This window comes from Brassica napus, chromosome A2, assembly GCF_020379485.1.
Source record: "Brassica napus cultivar Da-Ae chromosome A2, Da-Ae, whole genome shotgun sequence".
Taxonomy (NCBI): domain Eukaryota; kingdom Viridiplantae; phylum Streptophyta; class Magnoliopsida; order Brassicales; family Brassicaceae; genus Brassica; species Brassica napus.
The window spans coordinates 17,066,056-17,087,557 of record NC_063435.1 but is presented as its reverse complement, the minus strand read 5'-3'; the positions used below and the strand labels follow the sequence as shown (position 1 = coordinate 17,087,557).

General features: G+C 37.9%; 1 protein-coding gene and 1 non-coding gene across 2 annotated transcripts; both read left to right on the top strand.

Annotated features, from left to right (window-relative positions):
• The first annotated feature begins 1,140 nt into the window (after positions 1-1,140).
• On the top strand, positions 1,141-4,321 carry LOC106423498 (sodium transporter HKT1). Its single transcript, XM_013864273.3, has 3 exons — positions 1,141-2,259; positions 3,392-3,619; positions 3,981-4,321. Exons 1-3 carry the CDS (start codon positions 1,178-1,180, stop codon positions 4,192-4,194), a joined length of 1,524 nt encoding a protein of 507 aa, XP_013719727.2. The 5' UTR covers positions 1,141-1,177; the 3' UTR covers positions 4,195-4,321.
• Positions 4,322-18,802: 14,481 nt separating this feature from the next.
• LOC125589578 lies at positions 18,803-18,910 on the top strand. The gene has a single exon (XR_007325748.1). It is a non-coding gene; the product is annotated as a small nucleolar RNA R71 (small nucleolar RNA).
• Positions 18,911-21,502: the final 2,592 nt, after the last annotated feature.

Sequence of the window (21,502 nt, the reverse complement as noted above, 5' to 3'; positions counted from 1 at the left end):
GCATGTTCATAATTCTAAAATTGTAAGAAATAATGTTAAGAGTCTTTAATATACAGACCATAAACTGAAGATTTATTATGATACATTTTTAAAGATGCTATATATAAAAGTATTGCGTCTAATACCCTTTATAGTTTTGGATTTGTAGCAAAAAAAAAAAAAATCAAACAACACTAGAATGATAAAAGTGTCTGATCGTAGATATATATATATATATATATATATATATATATACATATATGAGCATAAATTTATATTGTTATTCATTTATAATATTATTATGACTATATATTTACAAAAATGTTCTACAATTTATTATTTTATTTTTTTAGATATTATTAATGTTCATACTAGTATAACTTAATCTGATAAATTTCATTTCTAATATGTATTAATTTATTAAATATTACTTTATAGAAGTTTACATATATGGCTAAAAAATTAGCGTAATCGCATGGACATGACTCAAACCATGATGAATAATGCTTAAGTTCACCCCTAGGGTAAACCTTTAAATTCACCTTTTTTTTATAGTCAATTAAACTGCCATCTAGATTAATGCCACATAGATAAATGGTTTAAATTCACTTTTTTTATAACCAACTAAAATGTCACCTAGATTAGTGCCAAACCTAGAGTTTAGATCGAGGGTTTACATTTTTAGGTTTAGGGTTTAGGATATATGGTTTGAGTTTAGGGTATGAGTTTAGGATTTATAGTTTGGGATTAAATTTAAGGTATAAGATTTGAGTTTATGGTCTAGGGTATAGGATTTAAGATTTAGAGTATAGAATTTGAGTTTAGGGTTTGAATTTAAATTTTGGGTTTAAAGTTTATGATTTAGAGTTAATGGTTTTCTGGCAGCGTTAGCTTCGTAAAGATTAGCATTATTATTTTTTTACCTATTTTGTTTTTTTATAGTTTAATAAATATTATTTATTTATCTATGTTGCAATAATCTAGTTGGCGATTTGATTAGTTATAAAAGTGAGGTGAATTTAAAAGTTGATCCAATAGTAGGTTCATCCCTCAAATTTCCGTTAAAATCTTGCCTACACAATGCTGTAATGTTAGTCACCGTCATCGTATGTATAGCTGAGCATGTTCATGTGCATGTACTATAAATAAACACTAGGGCCGAGGATCGTACTTACACAAACCCAAAAATAAAATAAAAATGGAGAGAGTTGGGGCAAGAATATTAGCTAAAATCCGTTCACAGGTGTTTGCTAAGCATCTGTCCCCCCTCTGCCTCTACTTCATCTATTTCCTGACCTTCTCCATTTTAGGGTTTTTGGCACTCAAGATCTCGAAGCCAAGAATCACTTCACGTCCTCATGACTTTGACCTCTTCTTCACTTCTGTTTCCGCCCTCACCATCTCTTCCATGTCCACCATCGACATGGAAGTCTTCTCCAACACCCAACTTATCTTTCTCACTATACTTATGTTCCTCGGTGGAGAGGTCTTTACTTCCTTCCTTAATCTCTACTTTTCTCATTTCACAAAATTCGTCTACCCTCATAACAAGGTTAGACACCTTACGGACTCTTTCGACTTGGACCGTCGTATGGAGGAACCCCGTATTGACATCGAGAACGTCATTGATCATCAAGAAGGTTCAATCCAGATGATTGAGAGGGCATCTAAGTGCTTGTACTCAGTGGTTCTTGGTTACCATCTCATTACACACCTAGTCGGCTCCCTGTTGGTTCTTGTGTACGTAAGCTTTATTAAAACAGCGAGAGATGTTCTTAGTTCCAAGGACATCTCACCTCTCACTTTCTCGGTGTTTATGACTGTCTCCACATTCGCAAACGGTGGATTTGTCCCAACTAATGAGAACATGATCATCTTCCGCAAGAACTCGGGCCTTCTTTGGCTCCTTATCCCTCAAGGTCTGATGGGAAACACTTTGTTCCCTTGCTTCTTGGTGCTGATCATATGGGGTCTTTATAAGATTACAAAGCGCAACGAGTTTGGTTATATTCTTAAGAACCACAAGAAGATGGGATACTATCATTTACTTTCCGTTCGTGTCTGTATTCTTCTTGGATTGACGGTGTTAGGGTTTTTTTTGTTTCAATTTCTTCTCTTTTGCACTTTTGAGTGGAGTTCAGAGCCTCTTGAAGGAATGAGTTGGTACGAGAAGTTGGTTGGATCGTTGTTTCAAGTGGTGAACTCGAGACATACCGGAGAAACTATTGTAGACATCTCTACACTTTCCCCAGCTACCTTGATATTCTTCATCACAATGATGTGAGTTCTCCAAATTTCTTTTTTTTCTCAACAATGTTTATTACTGGAACATAGATCTAGGACGTAATTAACGACGCCATTAACACAAAATAGTACTATGAAACTACATCTTCTTAATCACTTGAATTCTTTTCTTCTCTCTCTCATTTATTTATTGCATTTATGTGGACTTAAAATGTTTAATTCGATCTTGATATATTGCCGGCGTAGTCCGGTTGAAACGTACACTGATGTCGACATATTGTAACCCATGTTGAAGTTGACTTAACGCATCTATGCATGTAGGGGAGGTCACAAACTTTTCAAAGAGCATGTTCTGAACCAAATATTTCCATAATTTTTCTATTGATAATTTAAACAAAATTTTAACTATAAAATTATCAGAGCGTACATTATCAGAAGTTAACTCCAATAATGTGCGATATTCTAAATATAATTTATACGCATCAAAGTTTACATTATTTTTGCTTGACCTTTAAAATAAACATAGAAAACGTCTTCCTCCAAAACATATATATAGAAGCATCTAAACCACTTTAATTGTATGAAGTTAAATTTATACATGTTAAAGCTTGATTAATTTTGCAATTCTTTTTTTTAATACACAAATGGCCATGATGATTTTGAATGTGTTAATGTATGTTCGGATCCCAATTCCAATATGTTCTATCAAGATCAATATACTAGTTTACGTTTTACTACTCTTTGACTTGTGAGTCTTATCCTATTTATTTGGAATTGAAATATTTTCGCTTTTAAACTTTTACATTTAAATTAACCTATACTTTTCAACATATTGATTTATGAATCTTTTTTCTTGTGATGTATTAATCTATCAACTTAAATTTCTTAATGATCCAATAAACTCGAGTTTACGAGCTTAAAGTATGTGATTTTATGAGCTAAAACCGGTTCGAACCAGACAAGCCTGATTGATATCAAAATCTATAAGATTTTAATAAGGATACCATCATAAAAGAGATTTAAGACATATTTAATTGAGTGAGTCGGAATATGTCTAGTAAATTAAATTAAATATGTCCTTTAAGGTAGCGGTGAGTCTCCCCTTCTCCACTTCATTACATTCAAATATAAATCATTGATTTGTTTTTTTTTCTAATTAAATGATAAGGTTCCTTCCTCCGTACACATTGTTTATGCCGTTGACCGAAGAAAATAATAACAAAGATGAAGAGGATGATTCCGGAAATGGAAACAAACGGAAAAGAAGTGGGTTCTTCGTGTCACAACTTTCCTTTTTAGTAATATGCATTTTTCTTGTTTCCATCGTCGAAGAAGAACAACTACGACGAGATCCACTCAACTTTAACGTTCTTAACATCACTCTCGAAGTTATCAGGTAAGACTTTACATCTCTCATAACATTTTACATATACGCCAAACTTTTAAATTTAATAACTGGGTGACCTAAGCATGATGAACGTGAGTAAACACCTTTTAGGGTCTATAAGATATAATATTTTGTACCAGTTGTAAACAAAATATTAAGAAAAAAAATTAGCATGCGAAAAGAAAAGGATTGAAAACTCCTCTCAAAATATATGAAAACAGATTGAAAACTCCTCTCAAAAATATATGAACGTTCCATCATACTTATTTTTTTTTTGTTCCTTCTCGTGAATCATTCCAAATGAGAGTTTGTTAGTGAGATTCTTACCATGAAAACAATACTTAATACTAATTTAATATTGTAATGGCAGTGCATATGGAAACGTGGGGTTCACGACCGGGTACAGCTGCAAACGGCGGCTGGACGCTAGCGATGGTGTCTGCAAAGACGCGAGTTACGGTTTTGTGGGAAGGTGGAGTCCCACTGGGAAAATTATACTTATATTAGTAATGTTGTATGGTAGGTTTAAACACTTTACGTCCAAATCTGGCCGGGCATGGATTCTATATCCCTCTTCTTTCTAAATAACATATATATAAAAAACAATTACCCTTTTTCGAAATGTATTGTAAGCTAATGTGCATCCCTTTTTAACTACTCTCCTGAAAATGTATTGAAAGAATGAATAATATAAGGAGTATATTTCATCTTCCCTTGCGTGTTGTAAATCCCTTATATATTATTCGAACAACATTTTAGTTACGACACATGTCATTACTAGAATGCTACTCAAAGGCCCTAGACAAATATGTTGGTCTATCTAAATATATATTATATTTTTTTATCAAACTAACCATAAAATTAATCATTAATGTACTTTATTCTTTCCTTAAATAAAATCTACGAAATTACCTAATGTGATTAAAATATCTTATATATTATTCGAACAACGTTTTAGATATGACATGTGTCATTACTAAAATGCTACTCAAAGTCCCTAGTGAAATATGTTGGTTTATCTAAACATATATTATATTTTTTATTAAACTAACAATAAAATTAATCATTAATGTAATTCATTATTTCTTTAAATAAAATCTACGAAATTACCTAATGTGACTATTAATGATTTTCAGTAAGAGACATTTGATAAAAAATGTACCATTATTCTTTTTGTTTAATTTTATACTATTAAATTAAATTAAATAATAATATTCCCCATATAATAAAAATTTAGATTTTTCTGTACATGTTATATTTCAAATTTTAAAATGCGACAATAAATTACTAAAAACGTTAAAAAATTCCACATAAAAAATTGTGATTAATGATTTAAATTTTTGGGCTTTTTGCAAATATGACTCAAAACTTGAAGTCACACACAAAACTAACACATGTTTCTTTTGGAACTTTGACTTGCTTCTTTCATCCCCAAAGTTCAGATTATCATGAAAATGCCATCACTTTTTTTTACCTTTTTTTTTTCTTTTCTAAAATGCATATTTTACTCTATCGCCCTCATCTTCCTCAAGTATTCACAATATTTCCATTGCCATCAATACACCAACCACCATGAACAACCAATTTGAAGCTCTTAATACACCTAAAAAGTGATTTACACTCTTTCTTTCTCAATTCTTATGAACTAAAAACAACATCTCTTTCACTTTCACTCCATATTCATCCAAAAAAACCCAAGATTTTGATTCTAAATATTTTATGGTTCATAGAGTCGTTGAAGCTTACAATTCTTGGTGGGTCACTTTTGTTTTAGATTCTAGGTGCTTGGCGAAGACTTATATGTGCTAAACAAGTTCACTGGTTGAAACTATGAAATCAGTTTTGTTATCCAGAGCTGTTCTTCTAGACAACTTACAAGGAAGTCTTATGGTCAATGCAGATGTTAGTTTTGCAATTTTCTTTTAAATATGTTTTTATAAACGACTTACATGGAAGTCGTCCATCTTTGTTTGTTAAAAAAAAATACGAGACGACTTTAAATGGGTTAAGTATGGATTTGACCGAATTTTTTCAGAAATTTGACTTTTCCTAGACGATTTACATGTAAGTCGTCCCGTGGAAAATTTAAAAAACCAACATTTTGTTATACCTAGACGACTTACATGGAAGTCGTCTCAGGTTAGTTTGCAATTGAAATATTAAACAATTTTTTTTCTAGACGACTTACACGGAAGTCGTCCGTCCGACGACTTACATCGAAGTCGTTCATGATCTTATTGGGAGATTATGGTCAAACCTTGTATATCTTGGATGATTTTCTTGGAAGTCATCGGACGGACGACTTCCGTGTAAGTCGTCTAGAAAAAAAAATTGTTTAATTTTTTAATTCAAACTAACCTGAGACGACTTACATGGAAGTCTTCTAAGTATAACAAAATATTGATTTTTTAATTTTCTATTGGACGACTTACGTGTAAGTCATCCAGGAAATAGTCAAATTTCTGATACAATCCGGTCAAATGCAAAACTAACCTGTTTTTCCTAGACGACATACATGTAAGTCATCTCGAGTTTTTTTTAACAAACAAAGATGGACGACTTCCATGTAAGTCTTCTAGGTTAAAAATCAATTGCAAAACTAACCTAAATTGATGAATTCCTAGAAGTCTGCCAGACGTCCTCCGAGGAAGTCGTCTGCGTCAATGTTTAATAAACTTTTATTTTCTCTAAAACTATAAATAATTTTTAACATTTTCTTGTTAATTCATGTCTATTAATCAATATTTTACCTACTGAATGAAATTTATAAATTAATTCGTATTTTTAAGAGTATTAAGTAACTTCAACATATGTAAAACTCATATTTTCAAAATATATTTTTTGCCTTAGTTTTACTAAATTTGACTAAGTTTTTCAAAACAAACTTGTAAAAATTGTGATATGTTTTGACTAGTTACTATTATTTGTTTACATCTCTTAAGTATGCACCAATGATGATTATTTCTATGAGTGGGTAAAATACTTGTTTCTTTAAATGTCGTATTAGTGACTTAAGTATCATTATTGTTATATGCATCAATGATTTTTTTTTTTGCTATGAGTGAGTAGAATGGTTAAAATGATTTTTAATATGTTGTATCAATGACTTAAGTATTATGATACCACTCAAATTACCCTAAGGAGTGAATTACTCTCTCAAATAAGAGGTTCAATTGTAGTACTCAGGGATCGAATCCACAAGGAGATAGGGAACTTATTAAATCTAGTAATTTATTAATTCTAAGTGTTTGTTGTTTTATGGTTTAAATGTAAATAGCAATCCTAATTGAGAAAGTCTATTGCTCGACTAACAAGATGATTTGGGGGTGTAACTTATTGGAAAGGTATTAGATGCAGGGTATCTATTCAGGTGTTGGAGATTATAATCCTATAGATGCCTATCAGTTGCATGCATGATATATTAGAGCTCAACCCCTTAGACACAATGATCAGTGATGGCAATGTTTCACTGGTTAACTAACTAGATCTTGGACCTCAACTGTCGTATATTGATTACAAAAAAGTGTCGATCGATGGTCCTATAGGGATATCGATCGATACACCTTTCACAAATATCGATCGATTGTCAGAAGACAGTATCAATCGATGCTTCTAGTTAAGCCTCAAGCGTGAGTTGATAATGCTCACTAGCTTTCTAGTTCAGCGGTAGCCTTTTTCCAGTTGTCTAGTATGACAGATTAGGTTCAGGACTGGATGGTCAAGGATGCTTGACTCATGCAGATTCCTAGGTTCAATATTCTAGGTAGCTAATCTAGAACAAGCACTAACCTACTTGAACCCTGAATCTAACAAGTAAACTACTCAAACATAGCTAAGCAATTCATGACACAAAATATAAATAAAACTTGCATAGAATAGAATAAATGAATCAATGGAGTTCCAATCACAAATCTTTCTATGATCTTCTCTCCTAAAACTCTCTGCTGAAAATAAGAATACAAAGGTGGCCAAAAGCTCTCTTGCCTCCTAGCACTTAGGCAAGTATATATCTATTAGGTTAAAAACTCTTCAGGGGTAATCTTGTAATTTGTTGAAGTCTTGGGTTTAAAGTCGGCTGGAACCAAGTCGTGCTTCCGCGTCTCGACATCGAGCGATGGTACATGATGTACATAGATCGATCTTAATCTTCAATCGTCGAGGCTTCTCTTCTGTATCGATCAACGACACTGGATGTGCATCGATCGATTGTGTCTTCTTCGTATCGACCTCTAATGGTCAGCTCGGATGAATACTCATTTAAGCTCCTAAATACTCCATAATCATCACTTTACTCCAAGATACTTCTGAACCTGAAAACATACCTAATAGGATAGAATATATAGTATATAGATAGTAAAATACTTATATACCATGGGTGAAAATGGATCAAATCCATGGTATATCAACTCCCCCAGACTTACCCTTTTGCTTGTCCTCAAGCAAAAACGTCTCTCTGAAAGAGGTTTGAAAACAGCAGGTACTTATAGATATCAAACATAGAAATCATCACCTCTACAATTTCGCAAACCACATCTAAAGTCCTAATCACAAAAGCACATTACGCAATATCCTAGCTTAGCAACCAAGTTCAACTAGTCTACAACTTAGAAAATCATGTCTTACATTCCCCTCTACTAACCTTATTTCTCAGCATAAATATAAAAGTGCATGCTTTACCTTGGGAGTATCGTTCAAAGGATGCAAGGATTTTCAGACAAGTATGTGGAACTGCATGTAAAAGTTAGTTCATAATTTCTCTATCTCTAATTTCTCTCCTGAGTCGAAGTCTGCTTCTATTGTAGGATCAGTGACCAAGATTGGACATGCTTCCATGAATCAAGTCATAATGATGGTTGCCACCAAGCCCTATTCACTTCTTTTTGACCTATATCCAAAAATTCTTTGTGAAGCGAGCCTTGAATATTGCCGCCTCCAAGTCCTGTTCGAATTCTTTATTTGGAATCTTTATGAAGCAAGTCTTAATGGTTGTAGCCACCAAATCATGTTCAGATTCCACCTAACTAAATCCTAAGTCCTATTTAAATAGGAAATATCGGATTTTTTTAATATAAAAACTAGTAACTAATACTAACTACTCTAGGGTCGAAATAGAGAGAGAAAATTGTGATAAATAAATCTACATAAAGCTTTACCTTCCAGACTTGTCTGAAGAATCCGATCCGATGTATACCAAGCCCCAAGACAAACGGTTATGTCAGGTTTAGTATTGGAGGTCAGCTTTGGTTCCTTCAAACAATCAAGCCAAGTGTGTATAGTTGACAGGTTGGTCCACTTTAGCATCTTAGTACTATCTGCAAGCAGTAAATCTAGAATGGTGCTAAAGAGTGGTTCGACATTCAAGTAATAAAATCATAGTCTCTTTCACATAGCTAAGCATAATTTATAAAAATCTTTTTATAAGAATCAGAATAAATCATATCAGTAAACCTCCCCACAGACTTAAATTAGTTATGGTGGAAATAAATCATAAGTACAAATTTAACAAGCTAGGAAGATAAACCTGACCGGAGTGGGAATCGATCGATGTGCATAGGTATGCATCGATCGTCTTGTGTGTGTGTGTGTCGATCGATGTCGACGTCTCATCCACGGTCGATATGTTGGTACTCATCCTACTTGGGTCTTGCAATAAATATGAAAGAATAAAAAAGAAAATAAATACCAATAACTAAGAAAACTAATTAAAATTACCTAATAGTGGGTTGCCTCCCACTCAGCGCTTTGTTATAGTCATTTATCTTGACTTTAGAGGTATGTGGCAAGTTGGTGGAGAAACATCTACTTGTTGAGAAACAAGCATCCACCTCATCTCTGCACATTCTGGACCAAGCTGCAATGAAACTTCTTGTGGCCTCATCATTTCTGGTCCATCTCTTATCCATCATTTGTACTGCATTTGAGATGTTCTGTAGTCTTTCTAGGATGTATTTAATGCTGAACTGATAGCAGCTTATCTTTCTGTAGGCGTATTCTGATTGCTCGTTCAGTTTCTCCTGCATTGACTCCTTGTAGTGTGGTATCAGCTGTGCGTCGTCTGGTATGGAAGTGGTATCGATCGATGCGACCAAGTGTCTATCGATCGTTGCTGGTGTAGCACTGTCGATCGATTTTGAGTGTGCTCCATCGATCGATGCTGATATCTGGTGTTGAGATGCGAGTTGCCTTTGAATGGCTTTGACTTCCTTCTGTACCCATTCTGCTTGGCTATCTAGTCCACTGATTTTGACGTCGAATGGAAAGTAGATGTCATCACACCGCTTCTCAAGTCGGTCCTCCAAGGTGTCTATAGCTTTGTAAAGCTTTGATGTGATCTGATCAACTGCGTCTGCTGTGTAGGGAAGATGTTCTGTAAGTTTCTTGCCGTCGAGCAATGTCATGCGGAACCTATCGATCAATGTTGAACCTTCTTCCTGAAAATCGTGTTGATCATTAAGCTTACCAATGTCCTTCTGGACATTCATCATCTGTGTAGACAAGGTGTCCAAGTATTGCATGATAGGTGAGGTGAACCGGTCGTGCATATCCTCATACGATTTCTACCACTCCTCCATTGCTGCGAACCTTGTGTCGATCGATGTGATGTTGCAGATATCGATCGATGTGGCTGGTTGTGGATCGTTCATGCGAATGGTGTCCAGTTTTTGCTGTACCAGATCAATTCTCGTGCTCAACCAGTCCACGTTGTTGTTTAGAGGGTTGTAAACGTCGTTAATCCTAGTGTTGATGTATGCGATCTCCCATTCATCCTTCTTCTCTGCCAAACGTTCCGGTTCTGCAGGAATCTGGGATGTATGTGGCTTGACGTCGATCGATGTTGCTTTGTTGGCGTCGATCGATGTTGATGACATCAGGAAAATTCTAGAGAGAGCATCCCTATTTGTTGGCGTCGATCGATGTTGAGTTCATCTCCAAGCTTTTCCTGAGTTCCACAAATACCAGTCACCATCTCATTGATCTCATCCTTGGTGTAGATCTCAGGTGCCAGTGTTGTAGGTGTGAAGGAAATGACATGTTCTGGAAGACATATGCGACCCTCTCCAAATAGGGATGCTCTCTCTAGAATTTTCCTGATGTCATCATTGGTAACAGGAATCATATCACCAGCTGCGCTCCTTGCATATCCAGACTCGTCTATGTAGACTCCATATTCGTCCTTCTGTTCCCATCTAAACTTTCTGGCTCCATAGCTGTCATGAGCACGACGTCCACATTTATAATGTCTATCGATCGATGGTGAAGGTGTTTTATCGAGCGACGTTGGTGTTACCCTATCGAGCGATGTAGAAGCAATCTCATCGATCGATGGATAGCTAACAGGTTTGCACATTTGGTGTGAACTAATTCCTGTTATTATAGCTTCCACTACAAAGAAAAGTGATATTAATAGCACATTATGATAGCATTGTTTTCTAAACTGCTATGAAAGATTAATTTTTTACTTTTGTTTATATTGATAGCAGTTAATTATCGCTGTTGTGGAAAATTAGTGAGCGGGACGCGGAAATCATTGATACCACCAATACTTAGTTAAAAAACAGATTTTTTTTTGTCATCAACAATACAAACTCATACTGACTCTGTAAACCAAACCGGGTGATTTGTATCCATGTGAACGACGAAAGACGATTGCTTTCTAGCACTGCGTGCTAGATTATCCTCCTTTGAATTTTGTGTCCGTGGTACATAGATAATCTCTGATCGGGTGAAGCTCTTTTTCAGGATCTTGATGTCTTCCAAATAATTTGCAAAAACTAAAAAACAGATTTAAGTGCCAAATACATGATATCAAAAAAATATAATAGCATTTTTCTTATGCATTGAAAACATTAATCTTTAAATCTAAACTACATACCAAATCATACTTAATTTTTATATCTTACACAATTTTTAATTTTTAAACTTCTTTGCTTTAATAACTTTAACGTTATGACTAAGTCTTAACATTTATATTTAATAGTCACTTTTATCATTATAAATCTTAAGTTAAAATTAAAATTCCAAACCACGTCAAATCTTACACACGCAGACTACAAATCTAATATTTTCACAAATAATCTCAACTTAATCTAATATCTAAACTTAATTTTTAAAAACGTAGTCCAAGTCTTAATCTTAACCTCAAATCCCAAATTTAAACTTTGAACTCTATATCATAAACATTAAATTTACAATATAGTAAATAATCTAATTATTAGATGAAAAATTACTCTATATTAAACGTTTTAAGCTTATAAATTTAATTTTCAAATATTTATCCTAAATTTAAGATTAAATAAAAAAAAAATTATCTTTTTGCTACCCCTATTTGAAACCCTAAACATAATCTTTAAAACTCTAATCTATTCAAATCTAAACCTTGCACATTATATTCCTAACATTAAAATTTTGACTTTAAATTGCATAAACTGAATCTTAACTACAACTTTTCAACCTCAAAGATTAATTAATTTATATAATCTCTAAAACTTTATATCTACATTTTTTAAAAAATATTATAATATTAAAGTTACAATAGTTGCCAAGAACGAAGATAAACTACAATAAAAATAAATAAAATTAGTAATCTCTCATCTATTTTCCATTGGCTAATAATGAGAGTGTGTGGATTGGCAATATAGACCATTGATTAATTTTATTCAATGGCCCAGATTCATCCAATTTGTGCTTCTTCATCTCTCTGTTTCTCGGCTTTAGACCATCTCCAACCCAACTCTAAAATACTATTTTAGTGTGATTTTGACACTAAAATCTTCTCCAACCCAACACTAAAAATCACACTATTTTAGTGTAAAACTATAATTTCACACCAAATTTGGTATGACACTATTCACCACACTAAAACGCTATTCACCCCACTAAAACAATATTTACTTAATTTATTAATAAAATGGACAATTAAATAAATACAAATAAAACTATAAATACATATAATATTATAAAATAGTTTCTAATGTGAAATTTGGTGTTATAGTTGGAGAAAAACTTTTTTTAGTGCTGAAATTACACTAAAATAGTGTAGTTTTGACACTATAATAGTGTTATGGGTTGGAGATGCTCTTAGTTTTCATTTTATATTTTGCTTTCTTCCTCTTCTGTCAAATCTCACTCTTCCACCGTCTTCAACGCCAAAGCTTTGCCTCCTCATGAACCCGAGGACGAACCCCACAGACGAGCCATTTTGATTGGGCTGAGATGAAGCTCTGCGCCTGATGAGCTTCTCTACCGCATCGCAGATCCATCTTCGCCGGTCTCTGCCTTCACCGAAGTCGCCACCGCCACTGCTCGTCACCACCGTTACTGGTCACATCTCTCTCTATTTCTCTCATTCTGTGTTTTTCACTCTCTTTCTCTATGTTTTGAGTGTGATTTTTTGTTCTTCTTGTTAGATGAAGGTGGTCAAGGCAGAGGAGCCTGATGGAGGAGGACGTAATAGAAGCGGTGGGTCGTTAGCGGCTGGGAGATGCAGTTGGTTCATAGACGATGAGGAGATATATATGAGAAGCCATAGAGGAGAGATAGATGAGACGTGGTGGAAGTGAAGAGCTTCATGGAGTTGGTTCAGAGACAATGGTGAGGTTTGACGGTGGCTGTTCAAAGACGATGAGGTAGAAGAAGAAGAAGAAGAAGAAATCGATGGAGTTGAAGTTGACGGCGAAGAGTTTAGATCTAGGGTTATTCATCTTGTTTTTCAGGTTTAGATTTCTAAACTGGGTCTGTGTGTAAACCAGTGTAAACCGGGTTTGTGTGTAAACCGATATAATTTGTAAACCACGATTTTAATAATAAACCAATATCCTTTCAAACCAATTATATTAGAAATATATTTTCATTATTAATTTATTAAAAATATATTAATTTAAAATATAAATGAAAATAGTAACTAATAGCAAACAATAAATATTGCTATCATAAATCCATGATACGATAGCCCTTAAAAAATTGCAATCATAAATGATGGACTTTTTATAGCTGGAGCAGACATAGCAGTTTCAATAATGCTAATAAAAGCATATAATAGCTGTTTTCTCATGTTAAAAAAGACGATTTTTTTTTGTAGTGCTCTGGATATTTTTCTAGAACAGTTGGATTGTTGTCTGGGATGCTGTCTTGCTGCGTAAACAAGTTGTCTACTCCATTGGCCAACTGAACAATATCTGATATGTCCTCTCTGGATACTTGTAGAATCCTTTCATCCATAGCTATTGCATGGTCATCTTGGTCCCTGAAAATACCAAATTCATCAGGCAATAAAAAATCGTAATCAATACTCATATTCTTAGTAGATAAAGAAAGTTTAGGTTTAGAATGATAATCGCTCGATGTTGATACTGGGGTATCGATCGATGGTAGACGTTTTCTGCTGAATTAGGGTTTTTGGATCGAATGCTTCTCCTGGATGTTCCTTTCGATTGGTGTGTAGGAGCACTCAATTTTTCTGCTTATGTTTCCTGAGAAGTACTCCTGGGTGCAAAACTCCTTATATAGGTGTTGGTAAACTTATGTGGAATAAGAATATTCCCTTTTTCATTTTCTGAGGCGGCGACTTTAATATCGATCGATGTACGAGGTGCGGTATCGATCGATGCAGATGATCGTTTTGCCGGATGAGGGTGGGAATCGACCGATGCTAAGTATATGCTGTCGATCGATGGTGTAGGCGGGTTGTTGAAGGAATGGGTTGAATATCTTTTATCTGTTGGGGTCAAAATCGGTCACGACGGAATCAATGCCTGAAAGTCCGTAAAAGTCAGCATAACCGTTTTTACGAAAAGTAATCTTCGTAAAGATATCTTTACGAACAGCCTTGCAGTAAAATATCGTCCAAATCTCAATCGAACCACTAAATACCGATTGTCCGAAGGAAACGGACATGTATCCAAATCGGCCGCGGACAAGCTCGAGTATGGAAATCAGACCGTGGACAAGCCAAGCTCGATCGATACGCGGCGACCAAGCATGCACACAGCTCGGTCGCTACGTAGCGACCGAGCTCGAGCCAAGCTCGGTCGCTACGTAGCGACCGAGCGTCCGTCTCGCTCGGACGCTACGTAGCGACCGAGCATCCATCTCGCTCGGTTGCTACGTAGCGACCAAGCCCGAGCCAAGCTCGGTCAGTACGTAACGATCGTCCCGCTCGGTCGCTACGTAGCGACCAAGTTCGAGCCAAAGCTCGGTCGCTACGTAGCGACCGAGCGTCCGTCTCGCTCGGACGCTACGTAGCGACCGAGCATCCGTCTCGCTCGGTCGCTACGTAGCGACCAAGCCCGAGCCAAGCTCGGTCGCTACGTAGCGATCGTCCCGCTCGGTCGCTACGTAGCGACCGAGTTCGAGCCAAAGCTCGGTCGCTACGTAGCGACCGAGCGATCGTCCCGCTCGGTCGCTACGTAGCGACCGAGCTCGAGCCAAAGCTCGGTCGCTACGTAGCGACCGAGCGATCGTCCTGCTCGGTCGCTACGTAGCGACCGAGCTCAGCCAAGCTCGGTCGCTACGTAGCGACCGAGCGATCGTCCCGCTCGGTCGCTACGTAGCGACCGAGCGATCGTCCCGCTCGGTTGCTACGTAGCGGCCGAGCTCGAGCCAAAGCTCGGTCGCTACGTAGCGACCGAGCGATCGTCCCGCTCGGTCGCTACGTAGCGACCGAGCTCGAGCCATAGCTCGGTCGCTACGTAGCGACCGAGCGATCATCCCGCTCGGTCGCTACGTAGCGACCGAGCTTCCCGCTCGGTCGCTACGTAGCGACCAAGCTCAGCCAAGCTCGGTCGCTACGTAGCGACCGAGCGATCGTCCCACTCGGTCGCTACGTAGCGACCGAGCTCAGCCAAAGCTCGGTCGCTACGTAGCGACCGAGCGATCGTCGTCCCGCTCGGTCGCTACGAAGCGACCGGGCTCGAGCCAAAGTTTGGTCGCTGTGTAGCGATTGAACCTTTCCGAACGTCAATACGACACCAGTTCTTGCATTCTCGTCAAAACCTTCGAATGCTATCTCCCGAAGACCGTAGCAAGCTCAGTCCATGTTTCCCGCCATTCTAATTCATCGATCAAACTTCGCGGATTAGAAACCGCGGAAAACTCGTAGTAAACGTGTCGAGTCGGAAGACGGCCCAAAGGGACCTAAAACACGACTCGAGGTCCATCCTATGATTTTCCTAATCAAAAGCCCGTAAACCACAGACTGGTTTACGCTTGGTCCACAAGGAAGGATAAATGTCAAGTTTCCGCGGATAAATACGGAAGTTTTGAAGATAATTGTGAAGACCGGGAAAAATGGAATATCTCCATTTTTATGCTATGACGGCTTAAGGGCAGAAGAGTAAAAGCGTAAACCGACCTTGGAGCTAGTATATAAGGAGTCCTAGGCGAGGAGCAAGAAGGGGAGCTTTTTAGATTCGGAATTCTCTGCACTTAGAAACTTTAGGCTTATTCTCGACAAGTTCGGTTTCTATGACTGGCACTCAATTACTAGACGAACTCGCCCAGGCAGTTCGATCTCTTGTCCAGCTCTATCAATTGAACTACGTTCGGCTTGATCCTCGAAAGGGGTACGTAGGCAGCCTTTAACAAGGTTCAGTCCGAAATCAATCTAAGCCTTATAGATATCTTTTTCGTCCTTTGTTATCGAGCTGCGACTCAACTAGGATTAGGGTTTTATGTTGCTAGAACTAGGTAACTCGCTGACGGCCCCTGCGGCCAAAGCCTTTGTATTCTCTTGTAATGATCGCAACGCTCTTACGCGGACTCGAAATAAGATTTTCTGTTTTCTCTAAACTCGTTTGTTATATTTTCATGATTTCCGCATACATTCGATCACTTGTCGTTGGCTCTCGCAGAGATCCGGGACCTCTGGGAAATTAGGGTTTTCCTAGTTTCCTTATTTAAATGGAAATCGACAGTGCGAATTTCGGTTCCCACATTATCCTGCATAGCAATCTCTGTAGCTCTTTCCTTCGAGTAATCCTCATCATACTCCTCAGTAGGATCCTCATTGGATGAAAGAATCACAGTCTCCACTGCAAAACTTTCAGGGAATCCACTATCTGCCCAACTGCCTATGGAATAGTCATCTCGTCCGTTCTTGTTGGGTTGTTGAAAGGCAAAGTCTGGATAGTACTGATCTGGTAATGTGGAGTGGTCTACCGGTTGCATCCCGTCGAGCAACGTGGGATAGCGTTCATCGGTCGTCGGTGACTCATTGGAATCGATCGATGTGACAGTGTGAGTGTCGATCGAATCCGAGTACTCGGTTTTGTACTCTGCTCCACAATGGCATGCTGCAATGTAGCCAAGATCATTTCCAACATCCACGAGGTTGACATGTTGTCTCACAACTCGAACTAGGTCATAGTGGAAATCTGGATCTATCTGTGTTAGACATAATTTGTTGGTGTTCATGTCACATACAGCTCCTACTGTAGCTAGGAAAGCTCTTCCAAGCAGAAGTGAAGAGTTCCAGTTAAGGTTGATGTCCATGACATGAAAATCTACTGGGACAAGGGCGTTACCAATCTGTACCTCAAGGTTTCTTATGATGCCTCCTGAGCTCCTTTCTGAAAGATCCACGAAGGTGAAAGATTCTGATGAGGGCTCTATTTTCAGACCCAGCTGGTCTGCGATAACCTTAGGTAGGATACTGACTGATGCTCCTGTGTCACAAAGTGCATGGGGAAATTCAATACCCTTTACCGGACATGGTATTGCAAACTTCCCAGGATCACTCTTCTTCTTCAATGTGATCCTTAGTTTCATCATTTCCCTGACATGATAAAACATTCTCCTAATGTCCTCCTCAGTTTCCTTAGTCTCCCTGAAGAACATCCACAACCGGTGTGTGAAATAATCTTCATCAAATTGTTTCTCCACTGGGATTCTGAGGACTCTCTTAGTGAAACCATCCATCTCCTTTCTCCTTCCTTTTCTTTAACACTCTTCCCTCAGTTGCCTCATCAACTTGCATAGGCTCTGGTGTAGTGTCTGAAGGGTTTGTTGTAGGTTCTGGTGGGTTTGCTAAAGGTTTAGGTGGTGGTCTGAGTGCGGTGATCCAGTTACTATCAATTGATGGTAATCGTACTCGGTGGGTGAGAGGTGCATGTCGATTGATGGGAGGTGAGGGGGGTCGATCGATGTCGGTCTCTCTTTGTCGATCGATGGCTGGCTCATGCGCTCGATCGATTTTGACATAGAACGGGGAGGGTGGGTGAGGGTGTTTTTATGCGAATTCCTCATGAGTCATGATTCAAACTGCACTACACTCCGCAGTCGATTCACAGATGACGTTGATCGATGTCTAGAGTAATCCGTCGATCGATCTTCGTCTTGGTCTGTCGAGCGATGTGCATCCATTGACATCGGTCGACACCAGTGTGATCCGCCGAAGTTCATGGAGCTTTCAACTTCGAAGTCTCCTTCTCCAAGCTTCTCATGCTTGACCACTTGCAAGAAATCATCATCTAGGATGGTATTCACGTGGATTTTTGCTTTCTCAACTCCTATCTCTCTAGCCAAGGCTTCTTGCCTCTTTACAGTGTCTCCAGTCTGAGCCACTTGCATTTCAAGCTTCCTCACTTGAGTCTCTAAGGTCTCAGTTTTTGTGTTTAGACTGTTGTAGGCAGAATCTATCTTCTATTGAAGTCCACAGTGAGTTGCTGTTGTCCTTCCAGAACTCTGTCAAGCAGTGCTTCAATGTTGCATTCCTGAGTCTGTGGTGGTGGATTATGGTAGTATGAGTTTCCATAGCCTCTGTTGTTGTTGCTGAAAGGTTTCTGGAACTGTGAACTCTGGTTACTCCTCTGACCATTGCCATAGAAGTTTCTGTTTCCACCCTGGTTTCTAGATCTCTGAAATCTAGTACCTCAAATGTAGTTCACATCTTCTTCTCCTTCCATGTCTACAGCTACTTCTCCTTCAACTGAGCAGACATGCTTCCTAAGAAGCTCATGAACCACATCTAACTTTGCTCTAACTTCGTCCATCTGCTCCTTTCCTAGGGATGCAATAGACTTCTTCCTTTCACAGTTAATGTTCTTGGTGCTGCTGCTGTTTGCTAGATTTTCTATCAGTCTCATAGCCTCTACCGGATTCCTGGTGTTGAAGTTTCCCTCGCTAGCTGTATCAAGAGCCATCTGATACCTCAAGGAGATACCTCTGAAGAAAGTGCTCAGCATTTGCACTTCATTGAATCTGTGGTGTGGACAGTCTCGTTGGAAGACCTGGAATCTAATCCACACATCTTTAAAAGACTCTCCAGTCTCCTGCGCGAACGTAGCAATTTTACTCCTCAAGTCTTCAGCGCGTGCCTCATCAAAGAAGTTTCGCAAGAAAGCATTCTTGATGTCGGTCCAGGATTTTAGCGATCCTGTGGGTAGCTGATATCACTCAAATTACCGTAAAGAGTGTTACTCTCATCAAAAGAGGTCGAGTTATAGTACTTAGGGATCAAATCCACAAGGAGGTAGGGAACCGATTAGATCTAATAGTTATATGATTAAGCTAGGCTAATAGGTGTTAAAGCAGTAAATAAAGCAAGTAATAATTAAAGCAATAAACAAGATGAACAAGGCAATTGTTCAGCTTGGCAAGGAGTAGTTCGATGGAAGGAAGGTTGCTAGATCTAGGGTTTCTATTCAGTTGTTGGAGATTATAATTCCTATAGGTACCTATTTATTGCATGCATGATATGTTAGAGCTCAACCGCTTAACTTAGTGATCAGCTGTCGCATGTTTCACTGGTTAACAAGCTAGATCTCGTGTCTCAACGGTTAGTATGTTGACACGAAAGAGTGTCGATCGATGGTCCTATTGGGACATAGACCGATACACCTTTGCCTACGTCGACCGATAGTCAGTTGAAGACATCGATCGACGGGTTCTAGCCAGGCCTATGCGCGAGTATGATATACCCTATTAAGATACTAAATTGGCGGTTAGCCCTCTCTAGCAGTCCTAATATGATAGATAGATGTCAGGATGGGATAATAAGGGTGCTTGAGTATGCAATCCTATGATCAAGTTCTAGTTAATTACTCTAAAACAAGCAATGAATACAAATCTATCATGTTATCACAACAAGGCAGATCTATAGTTTGAGGCTAATCCCACAAACCTATCTGAACCCTGGATCTAACAGGTGGATCTACTCAGACATGAAAACAAAATCATAGATGAATAGATGTAAACTGAAATGAAACAGATCAATAAAACCAATGGAGTTCCAGGAGGACTCTGATAGGAGTTCCTCCCTTCTCTCCTCTAAGAGAAACAATGGAAATGAAAGCATGTAGAAAGCGTAGCCGTCAACAATGGCTTAGATATAACATAAATAGGGTTTCTGGTCGTCCAAAGGTATTCTGGTAATTTGTGGTCACTTCTGGTCATAAAATATACAAGGCCCACGATCTGGGATCTCCATCGATCGATGTGCAGAGTGCTGCATCGATCGACGCGGCTTCCTCTTCTCGGCAGCTTCCTCTCGCAAGGCAGACTGACCACTCTTCAGTAAAACGGGCATAACTTCTGCTACAGGATTCTGATTGACCTGAGACCGGTGGAATTGGAAAGCTAACTCAAAGCTCTATCTTTTATAAAAATATGGGCTCAATCTAACGGTCGGAAGTTCTTCATGCATAGCTAAACATCTGACGCGTCTGTGTAACTCTGCACCTCCAAAGGCTTCAAAAGACTCCAAAATCACCATATTTCTCCTAAATGTCCCTGAACCTGTAAATACTCTAAATAGACTCCAAAACATAATAATTGTATCTTAAAACACTTTAAAACACTTATAGACCATGATTAAAAATGGGAAAATATATGGTCTATCAACTCCCCCAGACTTACCCTTTTGCTTGTCCTCAAGCAAAACAGACGGGCAGTCTCTCGGAAAGAGGTTTTGAAAACAGCAGGGACTCACATGATTTAAAACTTAGAATTATCACCTCTACAATATTGCAATCCACATCTAAGAATTCCTAATCACAGAAGCACATTATACAATATCCTAGCTTAGCAACCAAATTCACCTAGCCAACATTTTAGCAAATCATGTCTGACATTCCCCTCTACCAACCTTATTTCTTAACATAAATAAATGTGTATGCTTTACCTTGGGAGTATCGATCACAAGACACATGGACTCTTACCCCAACAGGTATCTGAGTAAACTGGTAGTCTTGTTCTGGTTTCTTTTACTCTACATCTCCCTTCTCTGGATCCTTTTTATCTCAATTCCAATGAACAAAGATGCTGATGCAGTCCATCTTATTCACCTTCTTTTCGATTTTATTTATTTATTTATTTAATTTTATTTTTTTTTCTTTTCTTTTCTTGACAAAGTGTAGGCGAATAGTAGGGTCATCGGTAATGTACCTACCCCTCGCTTCCAACAATGTGTGATCATTCTATTAGAGTAGAATAATTGGGTCATCGGTAATGTACCTACCCCTCTAAACCGCAAGAAATCATCTCAATTTTTTTATTTTATTTTATTAGGATGCCAAAGGGAGGAGATAAGGAAACCAAAATCACTCAGACTTTTACCTTTCAGACCTGAAAGAGGAATCCGATCCAGTGTATACCAAGCCCCAAGACAAGCATTTAAGTCAAATTAGGTTGGAGGTCAGCTTCGGTTCCTTCAAACAATCTCAGCAAGTGTGAACATAGTTGACATGTTGATCCACTTTAGTATCTTTAGTACTATCTGCAATCAGTAAGTCTAGAATGTTGCTAAAGAGTGGTTAGATAAAAAGCATGAATCTAATAAGTTCATTATCCCCTTCTTGGCTCAATAAAAACAGTTTTGAAAACATTTTATAAAACTCAATAGATAAGCAAATATCAGTAAACATCCCTCGAGACTTAAATTACACTGTCCCCAATGTA